The following is a 21,871-nucleotide window of genomic DNA, read 5'->3' on the forward strand; positions in this document are numbered from 1 at the left end:
ATAGTAGGGAACCATAATCAGAAGAACCATCTCCTTTTAGGTTATTGTTGGTCTTCTTCTGTGGGATTAAAATGTTTTGTTGAAATCTCAGCGTGTATGGCTTCATCAGTTTTTCGATGTAGGCTACAATAAATATATTATCAATAACGAAATGTATAGACAAGTAGGCTATTTTGGCCAAAGTTATAATGTCTTCTTTTCTTCCGAATTTTAAGATGAAAGCGCAACATTTATCTTATGTTTTTTGGTAAAGAAACAGTGAAATTCAAAGTCAGTGCGTAAAGGTTGAAACAAAATCCACAAGGTGGCAGTAATGAATCATCAATGATTCCTCCCAGAACTCCACACAAATGAAGTGGGCCACCGCAAATACTTCACGAATCTAATAATAAACCAACACATTAATCAGATTTGCTACATACCAAAGCTACATGGGTGCAATGGAATGGAACAAGAATAGGCCCAGTGCGCAAGAATAAGATTCGAAGGAACAAGCTATTCATAGACTAGGCTATAGACTACAGGTTTAATCCTTCAATCAATTAAAATATAAATTCGTCATCATAAACTATCATTCATATAAATACTGGGCACATGGAATTTTTATCTTCATCTAGTATCTTGCATAATCAATAAGTAAGGTCAAAGTATTACGTTTGGCCGTAAGGTCAATAAGTAAAGCCATTCAAAATGTCTGACTCTGAAGCCTGGTTCTAATATGTGTCCTATGTCCTAATCTTGGCCATATTCTGATTGTGCTCACATTTTCAGACATGTGTCTACACATCACAGGAGGTTGGTGGCACCTTAATTGGGTAGGATGGGCTCATGGTAATGGCTGGAGCAGAATGAGTGGAATGGTATCAAAGAAACCATGTGTTTGATGCCATTCTATTCGCTCTGTTCAGGACATTATTATGAGCCGTCCTCCCCTCAGCAGCCTCCTGTGCTACACATGCTATTAAAAGGTGTCTCTTATCCATCCACTGTGTCGTGTCCACATTGTGACCAGATGTTCTGGTCCCTCCCTGTATGCAAGTTATTTGACAGGAGAGGCCAAATTGAGGTCCATTACACATTGGCGTGCACCTCGCAAATTTTTGCTCCGTATAGCGCCATATAGCTCCACATTGACATGGTTGGTTGACCGTAGGTGGGGGCGGGAGGTCCCGTATAAATATAAACACACTTCATTGACAACTTCCTTCGGAACAGCTCTGCTCAACAGCTCTGCGCTGCTCCGCGAAGCGCAAGAAGTATGAATGCCCTGACTTCTGCAGGAGCCTAGCACGGTAAAATGCTGCACGGCCAATGCAGACGTCAGACCACGCAGCGCCTTTAAGCCCACTTGAGCCCATGTGACCTCAGCGGACCTTGGCTGAGCTTCTATGGAGTTTTCAGCACCTGGACAGCTCCTCCAACGGTTTCTAGTTGACGCTGTCAGACCTGTTATGGCAAACTCTATTTGGGCTATTTTTCAAATCATTGTGATTGGCAACATACTGCCAATGTGATCCTGAATATCCCAATGTATCATGTTTGTGATTAATCTGTTTTGATACATTTATCATAATTAATCAAGTGACAGTCGTTAAGAATCAGACGTCAGATCTTCATTGACATCCAAAGGAAAGTGAAGGATGCAGTCCTCTTTATCGCGTTGCATAGATCTTATTAACAGCAGTCTCCAGGAGATGGCGCTTCCTCCTACCATTGAAACCAGACCAACCTCAAACCCCAGTGTTGAAACCACCTTGAAACTATTATAACCACGGAGAGATTGCCCACAGAATGCTGAGGGAAACACTATTGTAAAGCATTTAAGGGGAATGTGAGCATTAAAAACACATCTAGGCAGTACCGTTCATAAATGAGTCTCTATTATTGATAATGTCGTCACTCATCAAAAGCTAGACTAGGCCTATTAGAGAAAAGGCTCAATGTTGATAACAAAAATGTTTGTTCCATTTCAGTGAAAAAACGGCTAAAGCAGTGGAGAGGTTTGGACATCAGGTTAGAGCCGCCATTGGCATTCAGTCAAACGACCATGACGTCTTTCATCTGCAAAACAGAATTGCGCTATCCTGGGTTGATAGATCTACTATTACCTGGATGAAAGACCAGATGGTTCTGGAAGTGTCAGAGGGCCTAGGGGACACTCTTCCCTCTGAAGCAGACCCCAATGTCCTTGGGTAGTGATAGGGACACTTCCCTGTAAAGTGTGCTTGCTCTCTTTCAGTTGAGACGCCCTGACTCGGTATGGTCACTCAAGCTAAAAGTGGCAGGCTTGTGTTAACCCAGCTGACTAAGGCTTATGTGATGCTGTGCCTTGTTTGTGATGAGATGCAAAACACATTTAGAATTATTTTCCCTACTTGAACCTCGTGCTATCATGGTCATCTATCCCCTGGTTTATAATTGATGATGCACTTTTCACCTCTAGCCCAGTCACAGAGCTAGTGGCACCATGACACTGCTGCCATCTTTACTTGAGTGCTTCACTGTTTCTGAATGTGGAAGTAGGATCCTTCTCTCTCTTCCTTCTTCCTCTGAAGGAGCAGCTGTCAGAGGATTCCCCTTAGCTGTCAGAGGGTGTCAATGGTGTCACAACAGTCATCTGCATCAACGTCTTTGCCACAGCAATCATTCATGTCTTCGCTCTGCTAATGTGGCATCCTTTGGATAGAGAAGAAGCCATAAACAATTTGGATGTACACGCTGATGTTGGCATAATGCAAGCATTTACACAACTTTTCAAACCAGTGTCACAAAATATGTTGTTTTGATATAACCGTGATTCTCAAGGTTATGTTTTATTCATAGGACTCTGAATGTGTAGGTCTTTGTGTAGAATAAAACCAATACATTCATCTGGGGAAAAAAGGTTATACAAGGTTATATACTTTTATTGATATACAGTGCCTTCATAAAGTATTCACTCCTTGACTTTGTGCACATTTTGCTGTGTTACAGCCTGAATTTAAAATTGATTCATTTGAGATTTTGTGTCACTGGCCTACACACAATACCTCATAATGTAAAAGTTATGAATTAAAATAAGTATTCAAACCCTTTTTTTATGTCAAGTCTAGATAAGTTAAGGAGTAAAAATGTGTTTAATAAGTCACATAATAAGTTGCATTGACTCCCTCTGTGTGCAATAATCATGTTTAACATGATTTTTGAATGACTACATCTCTGTACACCACAGATACAATAATTATCTGTAATGTCCACCAGTCGAGCAGTGAATTTCAAACACAGATTCAACCACAAAGACCAGGGAGGTTTTCCAATGTCTCACAAAGAAGGCCACCTATTGGCAGATGGGTAAAAATTTAAAATGAAGCATTGAATATCCCTTTGAGCATGATGAAGTCATTAATTACTCTTTGGATGGTGTATCAATACACCAAGTCACTACAAAGATACAGGTGTCCTTCCTAACTCAGTTGCCGGAGAGGAAGGAAACCGCTCAGGGATTTCACCATGAGGCCAATGGTGACTTTAAAACAGTTACAGAGTTTAATGGCTGTGATAGGAGAAAACTGAGGATGGGTCAACAACATTTTAGTTACTCAACAATACTAACCTACATGACAGAGTGAAAAGAAAGAAGTCTGTACAGAATAAAAAATATTCCATACCATGCATCCTGTTTGCAATAAGGCACTAAAGTAAAACTGTAAAAAATGATTGGGGCAAATCCAACACAACACATCACTGAGTACCACTCTTTATATTTTGGTGGCTGCATCATGTTATGGCATGCTTGTCATTGGAAAGGACTAGGGAGCTTTTTTGTTGATAAAAAGAAACAGAATAGAGCTAAGGACAGGAAAAATCCTAGAGGAAAACCTGGTTCAGTCTGTTTTCCATCAGACACTGAGAGACAAATTCACATTTCAGCAGGGCATTTACCTAAAACACAAGGCTAAATGTACACTGGAGTTGCTTACCACGACATTGAATGTTCCTGAGTGGCCTAGTTACAGTTTTGACTTAAATCGGCTTGAAAGTCTATTGCTAGACTTGAAAATGGCTATCTAGCAATGATCAACAACCAACTTGACAGAGCTTGAAGAATTGTAAAAAGAATAGTGTGCAAATATTGTACAATCCAGGTATGCAAAGCTCTTAGAGACTTACCCAGAAAGACTCACAGCTGTAATCGCTGCCAAAGGTGATTCTAACATGTATTGACTCAGGGGTGTGAATACTTATGTAAATTAGATATTTCTGTATTTCTTTTTCAATAAATTAGCAAACATTTCTACATATTTTCACTTTGTCATTATGGGATATTGTGTGCAGATGGGTGAGAAAAAATCTATGTAATCCATTTTGAATTCAGGCTTCAACAACAAAAAGTTGAATAAGTCAAGGGGTATGAATACTTTCTGAAGGCACTGTATGTACCATGCAATTGATATGTTTTGATGTGAGACAATGTCACGTACTGACTTTTTTAGATCCCTTTTCATCAAAATGGCATGAAATTCTCTCTCTATCATACATTTTTTTTCCTATCCTACTAGAATAAGTCAAAGTTAGAATCCAATTTAAGAATTTTGCACGGTTAAATACCCTGCACCCTCTTTCCTTAAAAGCCAATTAAAATATGCAAAAACACAATCCTTTAATTTTCTTATATCCTTTAATTTTCTTATAAAAATGTAAATGACTCACAAAAAAAGCTAGTTAAAATCTGAGGAATTATGATCAAACAATGAAAAAGAAACCTTTATTTCTTTATTGAGTTAAAAGCAATTGGATAATGGAGTAAAGATTGAAAGAAGATCCTTAGAGGAATAAATAAGGCATTATGGTGACATCCACGTGTTAGAACTAAAAAGTACCGCGACTGAAGACACTGTCACTGAAATGTTGTTTAGTAAACGGATTGGTCTAATACACCATTATATTGTATGAGTGTATTGCACATGGCTTATTAGAAATTCACTTATCCACCTGCAGCGTTGATATCTAATGTGCAACATTGAATTTGGGGATACTATAGATTATTGAAGATTTGTAATATTGGTAAATGGCTGCGCTAGATGTTTTGGAGGGAAAGAGTGTTGAGATGATTAAATTAGTGGAATTAAGTCAATCTCACGTGGCTTTACTATGGTTGGTGTTTCACAGTATAAGACATTGCTACATTACACCTCAATAAGGACTACCTTTCATCTTTGCAAGCACAACCTAATCAATGATAAGTCAACAGCTATCAAGATAACGTGTTCAATAACATGCTAATTAGAGATAAGGGAGAAAGTAGGCTCTATCTTTCCAATGCCCCCATGGCTTTACAGTCGGTCCCTCTGTTGGGTTATGACAGAGATCCAGGTGGTCACGGTGTAACCCTGAAAATTACCCCTTATGTGTTTAAATCACTTCCAATACATTACACAGTAATACATCCTAATTGCTGTGGTGTGGTGGTGATTCCTGAAAACGAGCTAACAGGTCATGTGTACATGTTCATAGCCACTTGTTAAAATAGTTGGAAGTTAAGTGTTGTGTCTTTTCACTTATTTCAACCTCAGCCTTGGCTCAGCTTCCTGTCATTGTAGACTCATGGTGGGTCCCTGTGGTACAAAACTTGTCCTCTTTCAGATTCTGCTGCTGTCCTAATTAATCAGTCATGAGTTCAATATAGCTCAAGATCACAAGCAAGTACCACACTTAACTCCTCCCCCTAACCAATCACTGCATATATACATCGACATCTACCTGTCACTCATGTCTTCCTGGTTTCTGCACCCCACCTCACATCATCTCTCTGTTTTACAGGCCCTCAGGAGGTATATTGCGCCACCATCATGAGGAGACTCCACCAGTCTCCACCACACTCCACACTCTGAGCTATCCCACCAAGACCAAAGCTACTACTACTACCAGGATATCAGACACATGTATAGTTACATAGGGTGAAGATTTTTTTTTTTAGGGTGTTTTGGAGACCAGTACTTTCTACTTCCCATCCTATCACCAGGGGTCTGGCACAACTGATCCATTCCATCTCCAGCTGATATGACGCCCATGGTCAGATCCCCAAGACCCCTTAACAAAACAAGATTACCAGCCTCTTTACCAAACCAATAGGGCCCTCAAACTCAACTCTAGACCTCCAAGCCAGTTCCACTGCATATGTTCATTGTTCCCCTCTAATCAGGGACTGATTTAGAGCTGGGACACCAAGTGTGTGCAATTCATTATCAGGTAGAACAGAAAACCAGCAGGCTCCAGGATCTCATCGGATCGTAGAGATGAATCTCTCTGCAATAAGGCCTAGATTAGCACTCCCTAAATTACATTTTACAAGCAACTGCACTGATGTAAATGTATACCTCTATATGTCAGGTGAAGTCAAGAGATACAGAACATCAAAACAATATGATTAACTATTTGATCAAATCTAAGGATGTGTTGTAATTGTACAAACAATCATCTTAAGTATTGGAAGTTAATAACTCTGCACAACCAGACAGACTCTAATAGTATATTCTAACAATACAATTGAACTTAATGGAGTGAGTAGGCTTTGTATTTACAGCCATACAGTAAAAGAACACCCACAAACCTAGTGTAGCAGGAAGATTGGAATGTTGTGAACCAAGAGGTTGTGAGTTCTAATCCCAGGCGAGGACATGCTGCATATGAAATACTGTGTAAATAAACAAGCACAATGTAATCATGTATGTCAATATGTAAGTTAAAAAGAATGTATGTTAAAAGCACTGTGTGTGCGTAACTAGTTCCACAACCTTTTTTTAGGCCAAATAATAATTTCTAGTTGAATGAACACGAGGCATTTGTGCAAACATAATTTTAAGTCGACTGAAATTTTGCCTGCGTTTTCTCATGTTGGAGCTAAGTTTGGGCCAACTAAAAATGTTAAGTTCAGGTAACACTTTGACCAAAAGGTTGAGTAAACAAAAAAAGGATGTCAAATCAAATGAATTTAGAAAGCCCCTTTTCCATCAGCAGGTATCACAAAGTGCTTATACAGAAACCCAGCCTAAAACCAGTTACTTAATAATATTTAGTTGAAACAACTAGATCTTTATTTTTACAGTGCGTGCATGCACCCCCCCCCCCCCCCCAACAATCTCTATAATTCCACAGTTATTATAATCATGGCTATCTTGGACGTTTAAAGCCAATCAGTGGCCAACAAAGCCTTTGTCTGCCATTAGGAGCCTCCATGGATGTGTTCAACGCATCCTTAGAAGTCATTGCTTCATAATAGGATAATGAAATTTGGATCAAGACTTAAAAGTTCAAATGGTGAAAACTCCTTTCAATGATCACCACCGATGTATTTGGTTCACAATAACCGCTCCTCTTCCCTCCCCTCTTTTGTGTGATGAATGTACTGTAGATGACTATTGTTTGTCCGTGGAATGTGGAGAAGTCCTGTGGGAAAGCTGGATGAAGCACTCAATCTCATTAAGTGTTTAGATATGAATTTTCTCAAGTACTGGGTTTTAAGGTCCCTATTCAATCAAACACTGAGTTACTGGATCTCAGGCATAGGCCAAGTTGAAAAACCTCAATATGCTTGTGGCTCAAGAATACCCATTTGCATTCATGTGTCCAACATTTCGATGTTTACAGGATGATTTAAGTAGAGACTTATTTAGACTGCATATTATTTCAAACATGCGCTGTAGCTGCAGGGGAAAAGGCCGTCCCTTTTAACTGATCCCAAAACCTGGCCACTGCATTGGTTTCAGTAGGGCCTCAAGCCCGGAGTTCATATGACAGAGGTCCGTCATGGCTCTGAGAGTTTTTTCTGATATGTCAAGGTTTATGGGCTTGGAGCTGTGCTTCACTGCTCTCAGAGGAGCCCTGCAATGGCTTATTCTTTTTGTGTGACAATATTTATGATTGTTTGGTGACACAGTACCTACAGTCTAATCAATGCCTTACTTTAGTTTAGATTTTGAACTTAAATATGTGTGAGACTTCCAAGTAAACTAAATGTATTTCTCTAAAGAAATCTACAGCAGAAGAAAAGCTTTAAAGAACAATATGGTGCTCATAACACCTCCAATTTAAATATTAAATTCCTCTTCAGATCAACTTTTTCACTGTAAAATGGTACCATTTCAATATCATCTCTATTGCAGCCCAATAATATATGAACAATATACTGACTGGTTATTTCACACAGTACTTCTCATGTACTGGGTTGGGAACAACTGGTGGATATACATTCCTACTGGGTCTCAGGAAAAGCACTGGTCTTGGGCAATAATTATTCTGTTCATCTGGAGGGTCACCGAAAATGTACATCTTTAGGTGACATTTTTTTAAGTATTTTTTTCTTGACATAACAGTCACAAGAAGAAGCTAGCTAGCTCGTATGTTCTGAAAGCCATCTGTGTTGCTGAATACAATTATGTTCATTATGTCATAACAATTAAACATACATACACTAACTTTTCATTTTAGTTGTAGTTGGACACCTTATCTGCAGAGATAGTATGATTCTAGCTGATTAGTGCTGACATGATCATGTAGGCTGATGCACACTGCTGTATGTGATGTTTATGACCAGTTTCATTATCACAAATAACAACTTAGAGAACCTATGGTTTTACAAGCTCTATGTGCCAACATCACTGATCAAGGTCAGGTGGAATCCTTAGGCAGGAGCAACTTGATTTGCCTAAATGAACCATATTTGCCTAAATGAATCTTCTAGATTTCAATTTGTGTGGTTTTCCATATTACTTGAAATTAATCGTTTTATATTCCTTCAAATGATGAATGTTGATGGTAAAATTCCATAATTCACTATTTTATCATCGGTTTGGCCAACTTCTCAGTTACAATTATGGCATACAACTTTTCCTATTATTAATATACATTCTCAGTCTAAGCAGCAGCAATGAGTGAATGGTCCGGACTATGGTAAACGGAGGTTAATCAAAGCGCAAGTCCTTACACAGGACTATAGTATAGTGTGTGTAGCAATATAACGTTTGCTTTGTCATGACTACAACACAAAACATATTGAAACAGCGAGGAAGTTGTAGGATATATATATTCTTTTCAGGTAATATGTTAGGAAAAATTAAATGAGACTAATTCTGATATGGGACATTTGTATATTTTTTTTATTCTCACACAGTATTTGGGTCATATCAACAATAGCATATCTTTTCAAGAGCATGCTAAAACACCCCACATGGAGCGAAAACGGACACTTTCATTCAACAAAAGCTATTAAATATTATTTACAAGAAAGTGAAATCTTCCACCGAAGACAATGATCTAAACACAAGCTGAAACTTGTCTTTCTTGATATGGTTTATAGACATTGAATACTAGCCCATTGGGGTATTAAAGTAAGTTCTCCAGGATCCCATGATAACTTTGAGACAGATGTCATATATACAACAACAAAAATCATCCTAAACAGACCTGCAATGTTAGAGAAATTGTTTTTCAGTACGTAAGAAAAAACAAAGTAACCAAAAATAATGGAAATGTCAGTTTGTACTTCAACTAAGTAAAGGACTTATATTGCACTATCTTGATTATGATATCAAATTGACTCTAATGGTGGCTACTACATGTTCCTCATATCTTCCCTTTTCACGTGATGATCAAACGTCTTCTCATGACACTTGGTTTTTTTGTTTTGGTGAGTTTTGACATGTTTTGCCAAATGGTCACTCCTCATGAACCTCTTGCAACAGTCTGGACAAACAAAGCGCTTCTCCCCAGTATGTGTCCTCAGGTGTCTCTGCAGCTCATCAGACCTGGTGAAACTCTTGCCACAGAAAAGCCAGTTACAAACAAATGGACGCTCTCCCGAGTGCCACCTCAAGTGCGCTTTGAGATGGGAAGTTTTGCCATAAACTTTCCCGCACCCTGGTATGTGACAGATGTGTTGCTTTTTCTTGCCGGGCTCATCGTTTGAGGTGGAGGACTGACAGTTTGGACACCTGCATCGCCGACATCTTCGGGCTGTTGCGAGGGGGGACTTGGTGTGAAGGAGGGCAGCGATTTGAGTCTGATACTGCGCGAAGTCTGTATGCCCCATCACCAAGCCCCTCTGCAGCTGGAAACGGTGGTGACCAAGGGATTGAGTGGTGATTGAGTGGTGATGACTGACGTGGTTTCCCTGTTGGAGACTCCACCACGGAATATCCTCCCCTGGGCTAGGGGACAACTGCCTCTGTTGCTGGTGCACAAGGCCAGAATGTCCCGTAACGAAACCTGGCATGGCAGTTGGCGCTGCGTAAGATACAGCAGGGACGTAGGTGGGTGGGCACGAGGACTGTAACGACTGCATTGAGCACGGTAACATATTCACTGGAGAAAAGTCATAAGGATATGAAGGATCCGCTGGAGGGGTGAGAGGGAGCTCGTGGTGGGAAGTAAATGAACTTTGAATGTGGAGCTGGGATTTAGATGATAGTCCAAAAGTAGAATTGCTAGAGAGAGTGCTTTGAGGATTTCCCTCGTTACTCCAAGGATGAAAAATTCGCGATGGCGAGCCTAAAGTAGTGTCATAAGGAACCTGGAGGAAATCCGCCGGACTTGATCCGTGGTGGTGTCCGATCCGGTTACAAGTGGCAGCTAAGAGCGCCAGTGGAGAGTGCTTACAGTTTTCTGGAGAAGAGTTAGGAGTGCGGTCCTGCATATAAGTAAAGCAAATAATGATTAATTATGTGTTGACTTGGCTCTAAACTAGAGTTGTAACTGTACTGAAAAAAAAATTGACACTCCGGTAATTAAAACGACATTGATTTGCCTAATATTAGTTTTAATGCACTCACTCCAGCAAAATGACTACAATACAAACATATAGTTGTAACATAATCATTGAATCCGTTATTATTCGCCACATACAGTAAATCAAACAGCCACATTTCCGTTATTATACAATACGTTTTTATAGATGAAACAGGTTCAAATTCGCATTATGCGCACACGCGTAATAACTAACACTACGCGCGGTCTAAACTATTTTTTAAAACTACCGTATACATACAATAATATTTTGAGAAGGACAAATAAAACCACAACGAGAGCCAAAAGTTTTTAACAAACCTGAAGAAAAGCCTGGAGTGTTTCATTCCGCAGTACAGCCACTGCTGCCATGGTAAACGTCCTCTTTCTTTTTGTTAAAAACAGATCACAATATCAAAACTAATTGAGATAAATGTAAAACCGTAGAAAAATGTCTTGACGTGGTAAAGTCTTCACTCTCAATACTTCCTCTCCTCGAGATATCCTTGGACTATCTGGAGAGTGAGGGATCACTTCTTAGAATTTGATAAGGACTTTGGTGGGCCGCCAGCCAGTCAGAAATAAGATTTATTACTTTGAAGTTTGCCGCTGCCCAATCATCAAAGAATAGCGGCTCTATGAGAGGGGAAAGCAAATCCTTTGAATCCACAAAGCTCCTATGGTGTGTTTGTTGGTCTGGATAAAAGAGCTGATTATTAGGGGGGATGGGAAGGGAGGAGATAAAGGCGGGACAATTAATGAAGTAATCACTATGTGGGAAATGTATATACACAAATAATTGGATTTTCTTGATCAAAGACCCCCATGCCGCCTGGAGACCCTGGTATTGGATGCTGTAGTCATCTGATCCTCTTTTTGTAATTAAGGATTTGTAGCACGACCCTATGTGACAATGTAACATTGTTATCTCTGGAGATCTCCTGGCGCATAGCTGTTTGATAACTTCAAGAGGAGTAGCTAATGAGTGCAAATCAAGTCTCAACACAAAGTTAATGTCGTTTTTTCTAAATATAAATTAAATACTTTTTTATTATAACAAACAATTATGACGTTGATAATGTGTTTCCATGGAACTAAAATGCTCCTGATAGTTTATTAATCAAACACATGTCAACTGGCAGACTACAACATGTCTTGGAAGAAGATTACAGTTTATACCCTGGCCTGCTTACAGACATGTCAATGTCAATATCACTTCACTTCTTTCATTCTTTGATAGTTAACCTCAAAAGCCCATAGTGGTGTCATTTGCGTTCTAGTGTGTAAAGTGACTTTTACGCACTAGTGGCAAAATTGGCTATGGATAAGTTGAAAGTGATAGAAGCAGTAGCCTAACAACTATATCCCATAGGCTACTTTCAGTAACGAAATGCAACTATTGTAGCACTTCATTTATTTAACTACCAGAGTATTAACCATAACCTATTTAGATAGCCCTCAATTGATCCAGGTGTCAAAAGTGGCAGATAGAGAGGGTGATGTCTCTATGTGTGTTATCTAAAAAGTTGTGCCAGTTTCAGAGACCTGGGAAGGAAGGAGGAGTTCCCATCCGCAAGAAAGTGTAAACAATTCTGAAACCCCCTGCCTGCATCTCTGCCTTGAGCTTGTTGGGCTCTCATGGCCAAGGACCAACCTGGTCTCAGATCATTTCGTATTATTCTGTACGTAAATCCGAGAAACTGTAGAAAAAAAATGCAACATGTAAAGTGTTGGTCCGATATTTCATGAGCTGAAATAAAAGATACCAGAAATTTCCCAGAGGCACATAAAGCATATTTCCCTCAAATTTTGTGCACAAATTTGTTTACATCCCTGTTAGTGAGCATTTCTCCTTAGCCAAAATAATCCATCCACCTGACAGGTGTGGCATATCAAGAAGCTGATTAAACAGCATGATCATTACACATGTGCACATTGTGCTGGGGACAAGAAAAATGCCACTCTAAAATGTGCAGTTTTGTCACTTAACACAATGCTACAGTTGTCTCAAGTTAGGAGCGAGCGTGCAATTGGCATGCTGACTGCAGGAATGTCCACCGGAGCTGTTGCCAGAGAATTGAATGTTAATTTCTATACCATAAACCGCCTCCAACGTCGTTTTAGAGAATTTGGCAGTACAACTGGTCTCACAACCACAGACCACGTGTAACAATGCCAGCTCAGGACCTCCACATTCAGCTTCTTCACCTGCGGGATCATCTGAGACCAGCCACCCGAACAGCTGATGAAACTGTGAATTTGCACAACCAAATAATTTCTGCACAAACTGTCAGAAACTGTCTCAGGAAAGCTCATCTGCATGCTCGTCGTCCTCACCAGGTTCTTGTCCTGATTGCAGTTTGGCATCGCAACCGACTTCAGTAGGAAAATGCTCACCTGTACCAGGCAGATGGCACACAGCGTTGATGTCAACGTTGTTAACAGAGTGCCCCATGGTGGCAGTGGGGTTATTGTATGGGCAGGCATAAGCTAAGGACAATGAAGACAATTGCATTTTATCAATGGCAATTTGAATGCACAGAGATACCATGATGAGATCCTGAGGCCCATTGTCGTGCCATTCATCCACCATCATCACCTTATGTTTCAGCATGATAATGTACAGCCCCATGTCGCAAGGATCTGTACAAATTCCTGGAAGCTGAAAATACCCCAGTTCTTCCATGGCCTGCATTCTCACAAGACATGACACCCATTGAGCATGTTTGGGATGCTTTGGATTGACGTGTATGACAGTGTAATATCCAGCAACTTCGTACAGCCATTGAAGAGGAGTAGTACAACATTCCACAGGCCACTACAACAGCCTGATCAACTCTATGCGAAGGAGATGTGTCACGCTGCATGGGGCAAATGGTGGTCACACTAAATACCTTTAAAAAAAGTTATCTGTGACCAACAGATGCATATCTGTATTCCCAGTCATGTGAAATCCATAGATTAGGGCCTACTGAATTTATTTAAATTGACTGATTTCCTTAAATTAACTGTAACTCAGTAAAATCTTTGAAATTGTTGCATGTAGCGTTTTATATATATATATTTTTTAATTATTATTATTTTTTTATCCCCTTTTCTCCCCAATTTTCGTGGTATCCAATCGCTAGTAATTACTATCTTGTCTCATCGCTACAACTCCCGTACGGGCTCAGGAGAGACGAAGGTCGAAAGCCATGCGTCCTCCGAAGCACAACCCAACCAAGCCGCACTGCTTCTTAACACAGCGCGCCTCCAACCCGGAAGCCAGCCGCACCAATGTGTCGGAGGAAACACCGTGCACCTAGCCCCCTTGGTTAGCGCGCACTGTGCCCGGCCCGCCACAGGAGTCGCTGGAGCGCGATGAGACAAGGATATCCTTACCGGCCAAACCCTCCCTAACCCGGACAACGCTAGGCCAATTGTGCGCCGCCGCACGGACCTCCCGGTCGCGGCCGGCTGCGACAGAGCCTGGGCGCGAACCCAGAGACTCTGGTGGCGCAGCTAGCACTGCGATGCAGTGCCCTAGACCACTGCGCCACCCGGGAGGCCCCGCGTTTTATATTTTTGTTCAGTGTAGTTTGATATGTTACATTTCATATGGTATGTATTCATTTGTGGATGTCCATATCCCATTTCGTATGATATGTTACGAATTACAATTCGTATTATATGTTACGAATTTGCAAAACGAGTTATATGTTACGATTTGCAATTATAAGTTGCATTATAAGTTATGAATTTGAAAAACATACAATATGTAACGAATTTGCAGAACGTATGATATGTTATGAATTTGCAAACGTGTGATATGTTACGATATATTAACTAGGCTAGGTTTTAGTTGTTAGGGTTAAGTTTAGGAGTTAGGTTAAAGGGTTGAGGTTAGGGTTAGCTAAAAGGGTTAAGGTTAGGGTTAGGTGAAGGGTTAAGTTTAGGGTTTGGGTTAGTTAACATGGTAAGTAGTTGCAAAGTAGTTAAAAAGTAGTAAGTAGTTTAAAAGTTGCTAATTAGCTAAAATTGTCTGTGATGTGATTCGAACTCACAACTTTCCCCTAGTTGCTAATTAGCTAAATGCAAAAGTTGTCTGTGATGAGATTCTAACTTGCGACCTTTGGGTTGCTAGACCTTCGCCTTATAATCATCTGTCTTATGTAAACATACGAACCGTAACATATCATACTAAATGGAGTGTCTCGAATTTACGTATATAATAACACGAAATGCTCTGAGACCAGGTTGCAACAACATAAGCATATAAGACCTTAGTGCCTTCAGAATGACAGAAAGTGTTTGGAAATAGATTAAATATGTTGTTATAAAGGAATATATTTTCTAATAAGAATTATAAACCATCTCATTAAGTAACAACAAAATACAACACTGAAAATTGTTTCAAAAACATTTGTAAAAATGTTGTAGTCTAGTCAACCTCAACTGTAGAGCAATGGAAGTTTTCTTCTATATCAACGCAGTGATCATTATCAGGCTTCCCTGCAGAAACAATCACTGTCCTCTCAAATACTTTGGAGTGGCTGATTTAGAATGAGATCTGTTCCTTTGAAGGGATTAATGTTCCGGTTCTCTCCCACGGCTCTACACACAGTCATGGGGGAAAGGGGGAGTCCTGTTGGGCCACGCAGAAACCCTGTTTCTCTGCAAAGCCATAGGCCGCTTGCTTGCAAGAGTGGGGAAGCTACACTGAATATATGAAATTAGTTTAGGCCTGATGCCTAAATGAATCGTATTTACAACTATGGTCAATGAAGATCAAGTTACACAACATGTCAATAAGGATGTAATTTCCTACGCACATTATTGCTGCATAATATAGTGCACAGCAATCTTCATTTTCCAAAAATAATCTCACCACTAAACTATATGAACTACAAGAGAGACGGCCATAGAACTGGTGTTTGCTAGCTAATATGAAGTTAGAACATGGTTTGTGGAAGAGCAAGTGCATTATTGTTTTTACATGAATTCTATTAGTGTACTAGTGTATGAATGCATCTTGTACTGTACATGTGACCTGGGTAGATGCCTGTGTGGTAGGCCTACTGACAGTTCAAACAAAAGGCAAAGATTTGAGTAATGTTGTATCTTTAATTTGTTTTAATCACTTTATTAGAATGGTACAAAACAATGTCGATACAAAGAAAGATAGTGAGAACATGTACATGTAAAATCAGTATGCAGCGAGTTCACCAAAAAATGCCAATCTGCAAGTACTACTGGCTACAACTGATTCCACATTGGGGGTGAATTACACATTTACAATAAGCTGCTATTTGACATTATACTGTATAGAGTGGAATACATACAAAAAATAACAGCAATTAAAGCCAGCCATTACACTAAAGGTGACTTAAGGTAAATTATTTAGAATGAGTTGTTTGATAAACCATGCTATTTACAATTTTATATCAATTTCATTTTTTTGGATAAGTGACATCAATGAAGACTTTTGATCATGGCCTTCACAGTCACTTTTTTGGGGGCAATTCATATTGCTAGTCAAAATGCAGAGACGTAAACACACAATCACTTAAGAAAAGAACAGCTTTCACATCCACTTACAGGAAAATAAATCATCCACGGTCATTACTACAATATACAGTACAATTCAAGTCTGACAAAATATACAGGTCTTTTTGGTTGACGTCAGGTTTAAAGAAGGCAATCTGTAAAAGAAAGAGAGACCAAGCCAGTTTACAATATGTCATACATTCCTTTTGTATTACTTGAACATAGTTGAATTCAAGTCCAGAGAATTAAGACCTGGAAATTAAACACTGAAATGCTTTTTCAACAGAGAACAGAGGGGTCATTTCCAGGCACAATGGCTTATAGACACAATGGCTTATTCCATCTATATACAACGTTTTTGACTATTCACTGTTATTCATAGGGCATGTTTCACATTTCAGGAACAAGTATTCCCTCCAAAATTGCAAATATGTGGAGTAAGTGAAAGTGTAGTTGCATCCGGGTCTCATAGCATTGAACACATTGACAGTTAGAACTGCAGCTGTGAGGGAGTTCGGGGGGTAATGCCACAACATGAACCCCTTTTTAACTATTCATATTCTCTGGACAGTTGGAGAGAAAACAGGTTCCACATCTGTCTCACACGAGAGACATGAGAGACAGAGAGAGGGGGGCTGAGAGGGAGAAAGCAAGAGAGGCGCTCGAGGCTACTGGATACTTGAGCCGCTATAATGGCGTCTCCTATGAGAAAACATCTGTGAATTTCCTCAGTGATCTACAACAAAGTATAACTCAGAGCAGTCACTCAGCAGACCTTTGAAGTTGCTCTCTGACAGAAAGCTGCCATTGTTCACAGCCCCCAACATAGGAGAGCTCCAACTTTGGTCTCACTAATATTCAAGATTTTGCCTGCAATGCGATACAACTCTTGTTTCTCCCCCAACCTATGCAGCAGAGGATCTCTGCATTTTCAAAAGCAAAGCCATGGCAATGTGCAGGCTGGCCCGAGGTCAAGGAAGGAGGGACAGGTCATTTCACCTACTCAGCCCACCCTGTGTGTGGTAATCCAGCCCTCCCATAATAATTCTCAGGGTCACAGCCTGATCTGCCAGGAAGGATGAGGAACAGAGATATCATATCAGGAGGCAATTAGGCTGAGTGATATGCCAGCCAGGGACAAGAGCACATCTTGCAGACTAACTTACTGCGTGTGAAAGTTCTCACTACTCAGATATGAGCAGATTGACATGTGGTCAAGCCAATACAACATGTAGAAAGACTAGCTTGTCTAACTTCACAATGTAGAAACATTGTGTAATGTTCTTACTTATATACAACACCAGCCAAAAGTTTGGACACACCCACTCATTCAAGGTTATTTCTTTATTGTTACGATTTTCTACATTGTAGAATGCTAGTGAAGACATCAAAACTATGAAATAACACATATGGAATCATGCATTTTATATTTGAGATTCTTCAAAGTAGCCACCTTTTGCCTTGATGACAGCTTTGCACACTCTTGGCATTCTCTCAACCAGCTTCGTGAGGTAGTCACCTGGAATGCATTTCAATTAACAGGTGTGCCTTGTTCCACCCTTTGCCTTGATGACAGCTTTGCACACTCTTTGCATTCTCTCAACCAGCTTCATGAGGTAGTCACCTGGAATGTATTTCAATTAACAGGTGTGCCTTGTTAAAAGTTCATTTGTGGAATTTCTTTCCTTCTTAATGCGTTTGAGCCAGTTGTGTTGTGACATGGTAGGGTTGGTATACAAAAGAAACCCCTATTTGGTAAAAGACCAAGTCCATATTAAGGCAAGAACAGCTCAAATAAGCAAAGAGAAATGACAGTTAATCATCATTTTAAGACATGAAGGTCAGCCAAAACGGAACATTTCAAGAACTTTTAAAGTTTCTTCAAGTGCAGTCGCAAAAAACATCAAGCGCTATGATGAAACTGGCTCTCATGAGGACCGCCACAGGAAAGGAAGACCCAGAGTTACATTTGCAAATAAATGCTTCACAGAGTTCAAGTAAGAGACACATCTCAACATCAACTGTTCAGAGGAGACTGCGTGAATCAGGCCTTCATGGTCAAATTGCTGTAAAGAAACCACTACTAAAGGACACCAGTAAGAAGAAGAGACTTGCTTGGGCCAAGAAACACGAACGATGGACATTAGACCGGTGGAAATCTGTCCTTTAGTCTGATGAGTCCAAATTTGAGATTTCTGGATCCAACCGCCGTGTCTTTGTGAGACGCAGAGTAGGTGAACAGATGTCTCCGCTTGTGTAGTTCCCACCGTGAAGCATGGAGGAGGAGGTGTTATGGTGTGGGGGTGCTTTGCTGGTGACACGGTGATTTATTTAGAATTCAAGGCACACTTAACCAGCATGGCTACCACAGCATTCTGCAGTGATACACCATCCCATCTAATTTGTGCTTAGTAAGACTATCATTTGTTTTTCAACAAGACAATGACACAACACACCTCCAGGCTGTGTAAGGGCTACTTGACCAAGAAGGAGAGTGATGTAGTGCTGAATCAGATGACCTGGCCTCCACAATCACCCGACCTCAATCCAATTGAGATGGTTTGGGATGAGTTGGACATGATTACATATGTGTTATTTCACCGTTTTGTTGTCTTCAAAATAATTCTACAATGTAGAAGAAAAAAATAAAAAATAAGAAAAACCCTGGAATGAGTATGTTTCTCCAAACCTTTGACTGGTACTGTATATGGGTTATACTATATCTTGTGTCTTAAGAAATTGACATTTATTCTTATAAAAGCCTACATTTCAACCAGTCAAGTCATGGATGCATCTGATGAGAATGTGATCTACAGTAAAATTAGGTTATTTCATGAAGCACCAGGTGATATGATCCTATTCCTCTTGGCGGTGGCAGAAAGACAGATTTCCCCATTTTGCCTCCCAAACTACAACAAGGCCGCAGTGATTCTCACACTGTTTCCCGCCAAGCGTTTATTCTATGGCAGCTGGTCACACCATCTGGGCGAGCAGTGCCGAGGCAAAACAAAACAGGTTACACCTTTGGCCATGCCAAGTCTGCTTGTGCCCTGTTCAGTCCACAAACTGAGAGAGGCTAATCAGAATTTCATGCTCTGATTTGTCAAGCCCCATTCCAACACAACAACTTTTTAGGTAAACACATTTTGTAGGATACAGGATGAATGTTGTTTCCTTACGCTGTTTTGTATATTCCATTGCTAGCTTAAAACCCCTTACACTCGTGAGAATTGGCCTATATGGATAGGGCTAAATTGAAATGTTAATTACAAAAGAAATATAAAAATCATATGCATAACCATGGTTGCAATTAAATGGGAACAATTTGGAGATTATGGGAAAATGATTAGACTAAAGGTGAGGACACAACACCTCACCCGAGACAAGACTGTTTCCAAACATTACACTGTTGATTTTATGTGCATTTTACATGTACTGTACTTTTTGCTGCATTTGTTAATAACAAAAACTGAAAATACTCTAGATACATCCAATAACATGATAAGAATATTATTGGATAATTTGGGGTAGGTGCAACATAAGACAAAAAAATGATAAGGGTTTGAGTGAGAGGTCAAACTGGGGTTTCCAAGTGGCCACACAACTCTCCAAAGTGTACACATTTCCTAAGTTATTTTAATACATTCGTATGGCTCAAAGAAGAGTCTTCAACTATAAGGTGCTTTTTGGGGGGCTCTCCTAGCTGTGCCGTTGAGGAACTAGAGCAAGCACACTTGTAGTTGTTTTGTTTGGAACACAACCCTGCATCCCCGCCGTCACACAATTACTGTTGTTGTTTAAGCAATCCAAAAACAGTCCTTTATAACCCGCAATTTGGGTCAGGTGGGCATAATTTGAAAGCTTGTTCCATTTGCCAACATGACTAGCTAAATGATAAAATATGATTTTACATTGTTAGGCTTTCACAAGGCATTTCAGAGAAGCAGATTTTTGGTGCGCTTAGAATGGAGTCATGATGGCATTCACATGCGTGGTCCACTGCAAATTTTCTTCACATTACAACAAACATAGGCTCATTCTGTTCAGGACAACCCAGGGTATAACGCCATGTCATCTTGTACATCAAACATAATGATCATACATGTTGACACTGTATTACATGAGTTTTATGATATGGAAATGTGAAGTGAACGTTTGGACATGTTTGGATCGCTTATATGACATCATAGCAGTATTTATTCTAATCCTCAACGTCTCATGTTTTCAAATACATATAGTCCTCAAAATGTACAGCATTTCCCCAACTAAGACAACAAAACATTTGCAAAAGTTGCACAATTAGCAGGAGGATGGCTCTCAAGTTAACGGCGGCTGTCAGTCAAAACCCACACAGAGCTGTGAAGCGGAGACCCTGAGCTCTGACATCATGTATAGCATGTTACTGTATAGCCACTGCTTTCCAATTTAGGCGCTTATCAGTGCCAAAAATCTGCAATTTTCAACCTGTATACGGGTACAAATGTAGAGGGCACGTTTCTCAAATAAAAGTATTCTGAGGAGAACCGGTCATTAGCTACCCAAATTACAGGGGGAAACTTTCCAGGAAAGGTCCTCTCTATCCCATCACGCATACATTTTCTATTCATGCATTTTCTATTCATGCAAATGTGAGCATCTCAACTGTGCATAGAATGCCCTCAACAAATTGCAGGTGTGAGGAAGCTGAAACAAAAGCCACTGTAACTCTAATGGCGTCCCTTGTCATTAAGAGGCCTTTGATGTGCGTACTCAACAGACTCTTTTATCTCCTTCTTCCCTCTATCCCTCTTTACTCTGTATTCTCTCTCCCTGGCTCAACCAGTTTCTTTATTAATGCACTCTTCAGGGAATGTTCTTTTGCACAGAACCCTCAACACATCTGACATCTGTTTGACATTCATGCCTGCCCATTTCTTCAATCATTAGCTTGCTAAGAGCATCATCGAGTAAGGTAAGACTTTAACGCCCCTGTTCAGTCCACAATGCACCCCCACCCCACCAAAGTAGAAGAAAACAATATCACCAAAAAACACACAAAAATGACAAATTAAAATCCCTGACATAAGCTGTAACTTAAGATAGAAATGCATGATCATATTCAAATTATTACCATATGTCTACTTGGGTCCCTGTTGAAATTCTTTAATGCAAAGCGAAACATCTGTATATCAAAAGCACATAAACTTAATTAAACCAGAGTGTGTCTGCAAAGACTGCTGAAGAAACATTGATATTCAAAAACTCTCCCTTTGAACTCAAAGGATATAGAAACAGGACAATGTTGGCTTAATCGTGTTTGCTCTTTGAAGTAAGACATCACTATTAGTAAGACATCACTATTAGGAAAAAAGGTAAATGTGCCTGCTGTGGAAAATAAAAGCTTTTCATAATTTGTAAAGGCTGTAGCATGAGATATCAGATAGGTGGTGGTAGTATGAGACTTAGTTGATATGAATGTTTGTAGGCTGGCTGTAGGTTTAAAAACAACTTTATTTAATTAGGCAAGTAAGTTAAGAACAAATTGTTATTTACAATGACGGCCTACCCCAGCCAAACCCTAACCCGGACGACGCTGGGACAATTGTGC

At 39.9% G+C, this 21,871-nt stretch overlaps 2 protein-coding genes across 4 annotated transcripts in view; both read right to left on the reverse strand.

The window, feature by feature from the left end:
- Positions 1-9,113: 9,113 nt before the first annotated feature.
- Positions 9,114-11,447, reverse strand: LOC139546880 (transcription factor Sp5-like). The gene is made up of 2 exons (XM_071355795.1): positions 11,080-11,447; positions 9,114-10,663 (listed from the first exon to the last, which is right to left on the reverse strand). Exons 1-2 carry the CDS (start codon positions 11,128-11,130, stop codon positions 9,590-9,592), a joined length of 1,125 nt encoding a protein of 374 aa, XP_071211896.1. The 5' UTR covers positions 11,131-11,447; the 3' UTR covers positions 9,114-9,589.
- A 4,400-nt stretch (positions 11,448-15,847) lies between these two features.
- myo3b (myosin IIIB) overlaps positions 15,848-21,871 on the reverse strand; it is a 106,878-nt gene continuing 100,854 nt past the window's right edge. For all 3 annotated transcript variants that reach the window (XM_071355796.1, XM_071355797.1, XM_071355798.1), the window contains one exon: positions 15,848-16,439. The gene's annotated coding sequence lies outside the window, so the exon portion shown is untranslated. The remainder of the gene's footprint in view (positions 16,440-21,871) is intronic.

Source organism: Salvelinus alpinus, chromosome 20 (assembly GCF_045679555.1).
Source record: "Salvelinus alpinus chromosome 20, SLU_Salpinus.1, whole genome shotgun sequence".
NCBI lineage: Eukaryota > Metazoa > Chordata > Actinopteri > Salmoniformes > Salmonidae > Salvelinus > Salvelinus alpinus.